The sequence below is a fragment of the Neopsephotus bourkii genome, unplaced genomic scaffold, assembly GCF_033783945.1.
Source record: "Neopsephotus bourkii isolate Nb327-2 ecotype Australia unplaced genomic scaffold, CSIRO-AGI_Nbou_v1 NB_1707, whole genome shotgun sequence".
Lineage (NCBI taxonomy): Eukaryota > Metazoa > Chordata > Aves > Psittaciformes > Psittacidae > Neopsephotus > Neopsephotus bourkii.
The window spans coordinates 866658-878918 of record NW_026902181.1 but is presented as its reverse complement, the minus strand read 5'-3'; the positions used below and the strand labels follow the sequence as shown (position 1 = coordinate 878918).

Genomic DNA, 12261 nt, shown 5'->3' with positions numbered 1-12261 from the left:
CGTGTCATCATTCAAACAGCACTTTCCACCTGGGTCATGATGCAGATGATGCAGTCTTTCAAAAGAGTTGTGCCAGATTGAGCTTTTGTCCCCAGATGAGAGGCGAAATGTATTGGGACATAATCTGGGGAGCCAAAACCTCTCTCAGAAGATACTTGTCCCCATCCCTCCATCCTGCTCTGTCCAGCTGATGCATGTCTGGGATGCACAACCCTCATTTAGGAGAATCATGAGCGATCCTTATGGGTGGGAGAAGCTTGCTTGCTCTCTTGTCCATTTGGCCTACTTGTTTCTTGATGTGAAAAACAGTAAGCTTACTTACTTACTTTCCCAACCAAGCTCCATGAAACAGGCACTTCATAACCAGTTTGTGTAGCCACTGCCTAAAACACACGTTCCCTGCGCCACTAACCTGCTCATTTCGAAGAGGAACCGGTCAGCCTTGGCCATGCGGTCCAGCTCGTGCTTGTGTTCTTCCAGCAGGTCAACATCACTCTTTTCAGGAATAAACTTCAGGAGCTAAACAAGGGAAAGCACACTGGTGGACAAGAGGTCCGGGCAGAGTTTTTCAGGAGCAAAATGGTAATTTATATGCTTGAATTTGCTACCTTTTCAGCATGTATAGACAGAGAACCCAAGACACTTGTGAAATAAGTGTTTTTGCTGTCCCTGTGACTTTCCTCCCACTACTCCATCACATTAGTGTCTCTTGCTTCTGCCCTGCTGTCGCTCAGCTTTAAGGACCAGTGCATAATATGCTTCCAAAAGGATTCAGAGGGGGTGAACAATGGGATTCGCTTTCTGAGGACTGCACAAATGCTGAACAAGCTTTCAAAAATGATCCCCCACTGAGCACAAACTTCAAGCTGCAGCAGCAAAATGGGCAACTGGCCCAGCCTTGGGGTCCCAGGACGGATCCACGATACAGGCATGGCACATGGGAGGCCATGCTGCTCCCAGTGCCAAAGCTACAAACAAACCGCTTTTCTGCTGCTCCAGCCCTCTTGGGTGTTTTTTCAACATGCATTTGTTAAATAATCTGAGGCCCTAACAGACTTCTTAAAGCCATGGTCTGGTCCCAGGAGCCTTGCACATTGTGGTCTCAGCACGAAGCAACTATGGAGGAGCACAAGACACACTGCCCACCTGCTCCAGCATGTCTTTTGGGAGGTCCTCCTGCTCGTCCATTGTCAAAATTGCTCGTTTGATCTCCTCATTCGAAAGTTTCAGCCTGGGTGATGGAGGGGAAGGAGAGTTATTTCCAGCACAGCAACTGGGCAACATTCAGGAGCATTTCGTTACACACTGATGCAACACGAACAGCTTAATTCCCAACCAGGAGGAGAACACAATAACAGTATACAGTGTCTTATAAAGGACATGTGAGAAACACGGTAGGACTGTGCAAGGCACAGCACAGAACAGCCTGGCCACACTGCAAATGGAGTGGGGGGGTGCATCAAATGCCACTAGCCAGTTCCCTCTCCCCACACTACAGCTGCCATCCCCTGTTTTATACTGCCTTGTAAGTACTGTAAGTAGTATATTATACACATATTAAAAATACAAAAGTTATGTGTAACTCTTGCCCAACAATGCTGCTCCTGCAGTGCCAGCATCCCCAAAGGCCACAGGGCCAGCAAGGGTCACACTCCCCATCAGCAGCACAGCCTGGGCTCAGGAGAGCAGCTCAGCACTGCCCCTCAACCCACTGCCACAACCCCTAAAGAAAATATGGCAAATTTCTGATGCTTTCTTGGATTTGAACATTGCTTCTCCCACCCCTCCCAGCCACATTTGATTGGTGTCTCCCTCTAGGAAAACAGGGAAAGAAATCAAAAATCTGGGAAGGCAGATGCTCAGCATCCTAGGAAACCCTCCAGATTATTTATTTATTTATTTGAGGGGTGGGGATTCAATGTGCTTGGAAGTGTTAAGAGGCTAGAAACCAGGCTCCCCTCTACCTTGTTCTTCCTCTACTTGACCTAACAGGAATTGAAGACATAGCCTTAAATTTGAGGTTTCTAAAACCACAGACCACTGTATCCCAGCAAGAAACACCAGTCTGGTCTTCCCTGGCGGCGGTTCATTTGACAGCTGCCTGAACCAGCTGAGGCAATAGACAGACAGAAAGATGCCCTCAGCAATTCCTGGGCTAGAAAAGCAGTTAATTACAGTTTAATATGTCTGTAGCACTCCCTGTGACTGCTTCCTGCAAAGGCTTTGATTGTAAAACCACACATATTTTAATTCATTTTATGAATGCATTGCGATTCATAAAATAATCTAAATGTAAAAGAGGGAAAACCTAGAAACTGCTGCCAACATCCTATTCCTTGCCCAGCTTGCAGCGATTGTTAAAGCCATTCCAACAGATACAGTTTAAGAACAAAATCCCCTGTACTTGCAGGCAGAGAAGAGCTGCACAGTTGAAAAGACCTGTCTGTGGGCTTTGAGGAAACTCATAGCCCCAGTCTTGGCAATCAGTGCTGCCAAGAGATGCTGAAACACTGGATGTGGCTCAAAGGAATAAGCTGAAACCAGAAACACACCCTACGGTGGGATGTGAGACCTTGGAAGTCAACCTGATCAGCAGATCAAAAAGACCGTGAGCTGAGCTGATCACTAAGTAATTAAACAAGGGAGGTATTTTTCACCCTGGCTTCTTTCCAGGGAGCAGACTGAGACCACCAAGCTAGCTTTTGGAAGATGAAGCTAAGGCAGGAAGGGTGCTGGTCTCTAAGACCAGGATAGCCAGGGCTTGGTTTGTTTTGAAATCTTTTGTTCAAGACTGGAAGTGAAGGATTAGCTCTATCAAGGCAGGTGGATCTTACAGACCTGGCAAGTACATATTTGCTCTTTGTGAGTCCATGTTTCTCATCCTGTACCTGGTCCTCTCTCACCTCCTGCTTGAGGAAGATCCCAAGAGATGGTTTGCAAAATGAGGAGTTAAAATTTCACCTCAGGCAGGAAGCTCACAGTGTGCTGAGCAGCAGCCAGGACAACCACTACGGTCGCTGTACAAGGAGCAAAACCAGGATGTGTGGAAAATGCCCCCTCTGCTGCTTGCCGTGATGACATCCTACCGGTCCTGTACAAAGGCAGTGGCCAAGGATGGACATGACCTGCAGCAGGATATGAAGCTGCAAGAAGACTCTTTTGACACCCAAGCAGTGACACGAGAGCACAGACCACCAATAAATGTCACACTGGTTGCCACCCCAGAGAAAAGCAGACACTGCCTGTGTTCGGACATTCTGGGGGATCCCTAGGAGGCAGAGATGCTCTTGGGAGAAAGGGGGTGGGCAGCTACCCCTCATCCAAAGTGAACACCAAAAGCACATGCTTGACTGTGATCGCCTTCAGAAAGGTGGTGAAAGATGAGGGTGACTTTTGTGAGGCCTGCTCATTAAAAGTAAAGTCAGCAATAAAACATATTTAAAATGAGAGGCTGAAAAAACTTTTCCCAGGAATCATTACAACCCAGTGCCAAGAACAAGAGCCTGCCCCTGCATCCACAGAGAGCAAGCGCAGGGTGCCAGAAGAAAACAACTTCTCAGACAATTTGATGGGAAAGGGGCCAGTGAAAGCTAGAAGCTTATCTATAACCACAATAATTATCATTGTTGGCAGCAGCTGTTGAACGTGAGCCGTCTGAGAGGAACGGGGTCACAGGACTTGCTGTCACAGGGATTTAAAGCCAGCAGCCCACTGATGCAACGTGACAGCTTGCCAGCCTGACAAGCGCAAGGCTATTTTGCATGGCTTTTGTAGAATCCCGCAGAGGACGTAATAAGTGTGAAGGGGAAAAACGGATTCCGCCGGGAAAGGGACGCGCCCTCTTGAAAAGCCACATTCATTTGAGAAAAATGCTGCATGCCGCCTCGCCAGAGAGAGGAATCAAACGAGCCGTTCACCGCCAGCACAGGCAGAAAGCGATGGAGCAAGGGCTTGATTTGCATCTTGCGGGACACAACACTTAAAACAGACACATGTACTCAGGAAGTGAAATCAAGGATATGGTGGGTTCATAGAGGAAGACCCAATAATGCACTGACATCGCCACAGCATTCTCCAGAAACAGGAAGAAAAAAGAAAGTGTTAAAAATATTCTTGTGCTGCATTACAAGCTGAGGGAAAATCCAGTGATCTCACTGTGAAGTAATTTCTCCCAGAGCAAGGGAAATGGGCAAAAAAAAAAAAAATCTACAGAGAGAGATAAAGTATTTCACTGGCTGTAATCTTTCCACGCTGCAAGCCAGACAATGCCTGGTGAGCTTATAAACGTCTGGGCTAAATCAGGAGCCGAGCTTGCAGGTCCTTTCGCATGTGAAAGTCTGCTCATCCCCACGGTGGCTGCGCGACAGAGGCTGGGGAGCAGCAGCCCAGCTGCAGCAAGCTGCGCTGCAAAACTAGTCCCTCAGCAACACTGGGACCAGGGACTCGCTGCTCTGCCCAGCTTAAGGATGGGCAGCTGGGCAGGCAGAGATGAAAGGTTTGCCCAAGGCACATGGAGTCTGATGGAGATGCAGGGACTGGACCTGAGCCCACCAGCAGGATGCTTGGGCTTCATCCCCACACTGCCTTACCTTTTAGATGCTTAGCATCAAGAGTAAATCACCCAAAGGGATTTTGGTGACAGAAACGGGATGGTGGTCCCTTGCAGAAGTGGAGGAAGGAGTAAATTTGGCTGCTGCTGCAGTGCTAGAGAAATGCCCTGCCTAGCTGTCTCCTTTTCCCACTCATTCCCAGGAGCAACATGGGACAAACCCCAGAAGCACCCCCAAAGTGGCTCAGGCAAGCTGCTGCTTTCCCAGAGCCACTCGTCTGCACAGGGCCCCAGCGCTGTGGGAGATGCCCAGGAAAAGCTGTAAGAGAGTCCTGGGAACCATCCTGCAGGGCAAGTCTGATGCTGACTCTCCCCTTTGAAATGACACAAAGGGGAGAGCAGACAGGCAGTGGCCTCCGTCGTGCCCTTTTCGTAGGATTGACTCATTTCCAGCTATTGCTTTCTTGGAAGAGAAAGGTTTGCTGGTGAGATGAAATTAAGACCTTTACCCAGTAATACACACAAGGTGACTTTGATGTTAGATGCTGGTGTAGCTCCCTGTCCCACCAAAGGGGCTATTTGTGTGCTTAACTTTCAATTAGACACTTAAACCTCTGGCTGAATTACACCTAAACTCAGTCGGACTATGCTCAGCATAAGTATGGCAGGGAGCAGCCCAGCCAGTGCCTTGAATCCCAAGGCTTTACTTGCTAACAGCTGGCTGTCTCAGACATACGCTTTTGCCTGCTGCTTTAAACCCTGCTTTCATCATCATGCTTTTTATTCTGACTGCTAGGAACCATGAAAATCCCCAGAAGCAACCCAGAGCAGAGACAGCCACAAACACAGCAATTTTGCCACCAAACACTGTGGCACATGGCTAGCTGCACTCATTGCTCCTGCTGCCCAGGGCGTGCACACCACCTCTGGATGAGCTTGAAGAAGCACCAGGGACTGTGAGTTACCTATCCAGAGGGGTTTTACTTTCAGACATCAGCCTCTACATGTTTTCTAGTGAAGAAAACCAGCCGGGCTGCCCGGGCAAGGCACCAGCTCTTGCCAACCCATGATCTGGGAAAACAGAGTGTTTCAGAGCTGTGGCTGCAAGCCCAACCTGCCAGTGATGGTGTTCCATCCTGGCTGCTCCTGGGTGGCACAAAAGTTTCTGTGCTTCCAGGAAGCAAAGTGAATATTTCTGAATGGAGCTATATTTTACTGCTGTTGGGATGATGTTTTTTCTTGTTTCTGAGTGAGTCAGGAACAAGTGGCATTTTCTGCTACTATTTGGGTTTTGTTGTTTTGTTTTCAAGCAGCTGTGCTGATGGTTCATCCTTTCGGACCACTGTAGTCTAGCTTCTCCTTTCTCAGGAGTCAGTCTTACTGGAGTAGTTATCTTTCCAAAAAAGGTTACTTTTATCCCCTTGGCAGCAATATGGGGATTGGACTAAATTGCTGGTAGCAGTGCTGAGCTCACCTGGCGAGGGGCACGCTGGAGGCTGTATCCCAGCAGGGCTGGGCAGTTGTAAAAAGAGGACATCCAGAAATCCAGATGTGGTACAGGACACCTGTGTGGGCAGCCAGGCCCTGGGTGAGTTATGCTGCTGCTCCCTACACCCTCCTGATACCCAGTGCTTTTGTCAAGCTAACAGAGACCCTCTTCAGCCGCTATCAAAAAGCAAACAAAACCCAGGCTGAGGAAGATGGGTTCCATTTGCAAGTGGTATCAACCCCCCTCCCGGCCCTTGCAAAGGCTCACCAGGTACCCCAGCCCCCCTGGGCCTGTCTAGGGAGAGCAAATTGCCACGTACCCAGTTAATTGCATTTCCCTCCCGTGCCACCTCACCACGCATGGTGTAAAACTATAGCTGGGTTCAGGTGTCACTGGCTCTCCTCCTGTGCTGGCTCCTGTCATTAAACCCCTCCTCAGGGATAAATAGCACCCCTCAGCCCAAGGCAGGGTATTAAGCATTCCCCCACTTCCCGAAGGGTGAGAAGGCATTAACCGTACCTGGAGAGGAGGATATTGCAATTCTGAGCTCTCCGACCATCTATGACTGAAAGCTCCTTGACTTTATGCCGGGAGCTCAAAGTGTCATCGATAGCATCTTCCTTCTACAACAAAATAAGGAAAAAAAAGAAAGAAATGCCTGGATAAAAGCCATGGAGAAGCAAAGACATTTAGTACTCTCAGCACATAGCAGCATGATACACAGCCAGCCCCCATTAATCAGGAGTGTCACCATCGGTTACGGGTAAAACCCATCGCCTGTAACTGAAACACAGTAAGTCATTTCATAAACCAGAGCTGGCTTTGAAGCCACTGGTTAGAAATGTAAATATTTTCTCAGACAGGGAAGATTTAAATATCTGCAAACACACAGGCGCTGCTGAATAAATAAAGCCAGACTTTCTTAGCATACATATTTGTGATACTTCATTAAACCCTTGCATGAAATATTTCATTACAGGCTGCTGCACACACTCAGCATCACTCTCATTCTCCACCCCTGCTCCAAACATCTGCAATCGCCCTTCATGCATCAGTCCTCTCAAGCAAGTTAACCAGTACAAGCTACCAGACTTGCAAATGGAACCTGAAGCATTTGCTGCTCTTTGAGTGAAATTCTCCCAAAAGAAGGGATCTGAAAGCAGAAATTGGTATGGCATAAGCACCTACATCTCCTAAGCAGCTTAAATATGTTTCCTTCAAACCAGTAACAAAGTATCAATTGTTGTTTGTGGGTGAATGGACAGATCTACACACCAGTTCCGCAGGGTTGCCCCCAGTTTTAATTTACCGTATCACGTTTCAACAAGGTTAATCAATTAAAAGACAGCTATTTAATCCTTCTGGATGGAACATAACTGGGAGCTGCAAGGTCCCACATGCTACAGATCCACACTACATGTCTCTAAGCATAGCAGACCTGGCATGCAGCCACTGCACAGGTTGACAGTGAGCACAGAAGTTTCCGTTCTTCACTGTTTTTCTTGTTTGAATTAAAAACAAAACAAACAAATAAACAAACAACGACAACCCCTCCAGGAGAAGCAGGACGGTCCCTAGTCACCTACCACCAGATGCCCCTCTTGTGTGCCTTGCCTGCTCTGTGATGAAACAGAGCTTCAACCATAGGTATGACTTATTTCCGTCTTTTAAATAGTGAAAATGCCCACGGGTAAGAGTTTCTCTGTGTTAAGCTGCATCCGAAAAGTCAAGGCCTGGACTCAGACGCTGCCTCTGATATCAGTCCAGACAGCAGAGAGGGAAGCCTGTTACTTACCAGCCCCCCCGCATCAACTTTCAAGCTGCTACTCCTGGTCATCTTTGTACCTTTCTGATTTAATCCCCACTTTGCAGCATGTTAACCCCCCACAGCAGCACACATGTTCCCCACATGCCCAGCCCTATACACTCCCTGCCCTCACCACTCACAGGTGCCAAGCTCCTGAGGATGCTTGCTTACCTGTCTGGAGTTACCATTCACAAAGAAGTCCTACAGCCATAGCAGAAGCATGGAAAAAGGCAGTAAAAACACATCCAGTTCAGTGATCTCAGCAAAACCAAAAGGAACTGAATCACAGGCAATGGGAAGGTGCAACACAGGGGGGCTTGGCAGCATGGAGAGGCACTCAAGGTCTACCAGCACCAAGATAGGAGAGATGCACATGAAAATGTGATGAGGATTAAAAGATGCACAGAAGGGGAGAGCTGATGGGAGAGGGAGAGGTGGCTCCCTGAATGGATCAGGGCAAGGTGCTGGTGTGCAAGGGGTTGAGAAGGGGACATGGGATGAGGTGGGAAGATGCTAGTGAAGCCCTGCAACCACTCTGTAAGAGTTAGCGAGCACTGACCCAAAGGCACAGCACTGCTCAGCCCGCCATGCTGGGGGAGAAAATTGCTGGATTTTGCAAATCTGGAGGACTGAAATGCCAACGTGACTGCCAGGAAAAACAGTGCTTTCAAGTGGAAATTACGAGAGGTTCATCCCGGAGCAAATGTGGCCGCAGCAAAACTTTACCATTTGCCATGGCAACAAGTTTCCCCTTGACTTCTCTGACAGGGACAATCACCCTTCTCCAGGGCTTGGCAGCCCGGCCAAATGCCACCTGATGCCCCACTGACATCACACTTTTCCAAAGACCTGGTTCCCCCCCTTGACTGGAAGCATGTGCAGCAAAGCCAGCAGCACACACATGTGCATGCACACATGATGGTTTTCCTTCCTCATTCCCTCAGCTGCATCTTTTTTAATGTGTGTTTGGCTCAAGAGACCACCCAGCACCTCTGTGATGGGGAGGGAGGTTTCAAAGGTGCAAAAATGGTTCATTTTATTTATTTATTTGTTTCTAACAGAAGGCAGGCAATGACCAGAGGTCATAAGTGGGTCCAAACACACTTGGTTTACAAGAGTGCTTCCCTCCAGCCCTCAAACCAGCCTCATCTTCGCACCTTTCCCTTGCACAAACTGTGATCCAGCCTCTGCTGCAGGATGGTGTTGTAAGAAGGAGTGGAGTAAGCTTTAAACCTGCTTTCACATTTCCTACAAGCCTTCCCCACCCCTGTTGTCCCTGGCCCCTGTGCAGGTCAATCTCACTTGCACAGAGGATCTCGAGGCTTTTCTCCTTTCATCCTTTTTTGGGAGATGAATTCTTTCCCAGCTCACTGCTAAGCCCCTACTTCATCAACACACATGTTTTCCACTTGGCCCTGGCTCTTTTACATCACTCGCTGCTGCAGGACCTGCCAGGACTGCCCTGGCTGTGTCACTGCCACTTGTCAGCATTGTTCCCAGCCTCTTCCCCCTTTTCAGGCTCCCAAAACATCTCTGACAGAGGTGCAGACTCCTGTGTAGTACATGTAAACCCTGACAGCCCTAGACTTGCTTTTTTCCATCATCACATGCACATCCTTAAGCAGCTAACCCCAGTCCTGCTGGCTCTGAAACTCAGACTTCCTGTTGTTGTTTTTTTTTTTGTTATATCTAGCAAGATTGGTAAATGTTGGTGTTATGTACAGCTGTGGGGCTGAGCCCTTCTCTTGGGACTGCCATATTTGCAGAGCCTCAGCAGGCAGGATGGGGAGGATACAGGCTCTCCTGACAGCTCAGGGCAAGTACCAGTGCTTTGTCCAGCATGGGGCAGGGATGCTCCCAGACTGAGCCCCAGGAAGGCCTGAGGCCTCCTGTTCTCTGTATGTGGAAAGGGCCTTTCCTGAGAGCTCCAGAGCTCAATTCACAGCCTGTGTTTAAAACCCAGCCGGTGGCACAGGAAAAACATTCAAAGAGATGCTTAAAATTAAGTGCATCATTAAGTCTCACGCCTGTGCACTACTTAGGGATTCCCAGGCACTGTGGCAATAAAACCTGCCAAATCCCATCAACAGCAGCTCCATAAGAGCCACTGATGGGGTGCTCAGAGAGCTCTCTGCACCACAGATGCCTCTACCTGCTGCCCTCAAACCCTGCTGGGGTACTGGCCACAGTGATGTACCATTCAGCCATGCAGTTTCAGAGCCCTGGTTTGCTCAGGGCATGGACAGACACACACCACCCAATGCCCTAGGTCCTGTGGATGTTGTGTCTCAAGACAAGTGAGAGGTGCAAGTGATTTTTGGCCATGCACTCAAGACAGGGAGCAGGGAGGAGAAATTCCTGCTCCTCCCCTGCTTATTCTGGACAGACACCAGCTTTTACTAGAGCTCCAAAATGTTTCAAGTTAATAAGGCATTAGTTCATTGTCCTTCCCTGAAAGGACAGGCTATTCACATGGAGCTCCTCCAGCCTCCCACTGAGTGTGAAGTGCCCCATGGTGTGCATGTATTATCTTAAGGAGCCCATCTAACCCCGCGTGCTGGTGTGTGCATGGCAACTGAACACACAGCCATGCCGCTGGCAACACCGGGGCACACAGCCAGGCACCCCCTACCCATGGTGGGACTGAAGTGGGGACAGCCTGGGGACACGCAGGGGAGCAATCCCATGCCCTCAGGTCCAGGGGGCAGCATCCCGTCACTTGACTCACACAAAACTGTGCTACCTGTGAAGCCTGGGTGAGTCAAAAGGAACTTGTGCATTGTACTCCAAGAGGTGGCTTCAGCCCCAGCAGCATCTCATAGGTGGGATTTTACTTCCTCCTTCCCAGTTTCCCTTCCAGATGCTCTCGCAGCACCGTCTGCCAGTCCCACGCCAGTCCCTGCCTCCCTTGTTCAACTCCTCTTTAGTCCTCACCCCATCTGAGCCAAAAGCCTGCATCACAGCTTTCCTCGCAGCATCTCCCCCTTCTTGCTGGCCCAAACCTCACCAGCCATTCCACCCAGCAGGACCTCAGCCAAGACATACTATTTTTAAATTCCTGCCTGGCAATAATCCACAGCACACCAGGTGATTCAGAACTCGGGCAGGCAAGCCAGAGGGCAAACCATGCTGCTGACACACTACATTTCTATTCTTGCTCCCCTTCCATTTCCATTTCTTGTCTTCAGACATGCCCTTCAGTAGGTATGAGTCAAGCTCCAAAAACTCTGGAGGAAAGATCCAGCACCGTGGCCACCTATTCCCAAAACACACCAGGGCAGCATGTACTTCTGGTGGGTCACTCCTGATATCTGCCCTGCTCTCATCCATCCTGATCTTTCCCTCAATTAGCCTGTGGAAGAGATTAAATGCTCACGTTGCCTAAGGAGCTTATATGTCGGGTCCATTGCTTCCCAGCACTGTCTCTCTGCCTGAGCCTGGCAAGTGCAGGACAAGCTGTTCTCTCCTCCCAGCAATGCAGCCAGACGTTCAGCAGGTGAACATGCTTTTTCAGCCTTACTCCTTGCTTTTTCTGCTGCCTTCTTGAAAAACTCATTGTTTTTGCCCATTGTGGTCCTGCCTGGGGTAAAGTAAGTGTCTAATTTTCTTCATGTGCTTTGATGCCTTCCAAACTGGGGCCATATTGCTTGAGCAGGAGATTAAAAAGCAGAGACTTTTGCCTGTAGTGTCATTATTTTGGTTTGGGATTTGCTTTTTTGTTCAAAGCTCACATTTTGCTCTGGGCTCACTACAAAAATAAAAGAAGAGACCCACCCATGGTAGATGTGGGCAAAACTTAGTCCTTCTTGGCCAGAGAAGGACAGAAATTTTCCACCCAATACAGGCACGAAGCAGTTGCTGTGAAGAGCAATCCAAAAATATTACCCAACTGTGGCCACATCTGGGGGCTATTTTCATATATTCCCTGTCTCTTCTGTTGTTTGGTTTTTTTGCTGATCCATCTTCATTTCACACGTGGTCAGGTACATGGTCAGGGGCAAAAATCAGACACATTGAGCCATGAACGGCCACCTTAATGCAAAGGCACTGGCATGTGGATGACAGGATGAAGCAGATTGAGTCGATCTGCCAAACAGAGTGTTGGTATGAAGTAATGATGGGAGATGTGTCTTGAGACCACAAGCACAACTACGTGATCTCACAACGGTGACACCTTGCTCATAACCCCCCGTGCACCCTGTGCCAGCCATTACCTGCTGTCTTTGGTAGGCAGAGAACGTCCTTTCCAGGTCTTCGAGGTCGAGGATTTTGAACACTCTTGCATCATCTATATCGGTCCACACAGTGCCTGCCAGCTTGTTCTGCAAGACAGCAGGAGCACGGCAGGTTGGCGGTCCCCTGCCCACCTGATCTTACATCAACAAGGTGGCCATCTGGCACCTCTGGTTTCACTGC

General features: G+C 49.0%; 1 protein-coding gene across 3 annotated transcripts in view; it reads right to left on the bottom strand.

The window, feature by feature from the left end:
* Positions 1–12261, bottom strand: part of DAAM1 (dishevelled associated activator of morphogenesis 1) — a 94323-nt gene that overhangs the window by 14723 nt on the left and 67339 nt on the right. For 2 of the 3 annotated variants that reach the window (XM_061376459.1, XM_061376460.1), the window contains exons 16-20: positions 12060–12167; positions 8017–8046; positions 6558–6661; positions 1147–1231; positions 413–519 (exon numbers count right to left, since the gene is read on the bottom strand). In XM_061376459.1, the coding sequence (XP_061232443.1) occupies positions 413–519; positions 1147–1231; positions 6558–6661; positions 8017–8046; positions 12060–12167 (434 nt within the window). The remainder of the gene's footprint in view (positions 1–412; positions 520–1146; positions 1232–6557; positions 6662–8016; positions 8047–12059; positions 12168–12261) is intronic. The other variant, XM_061376461.1, reaches the window with a different exon arrangement.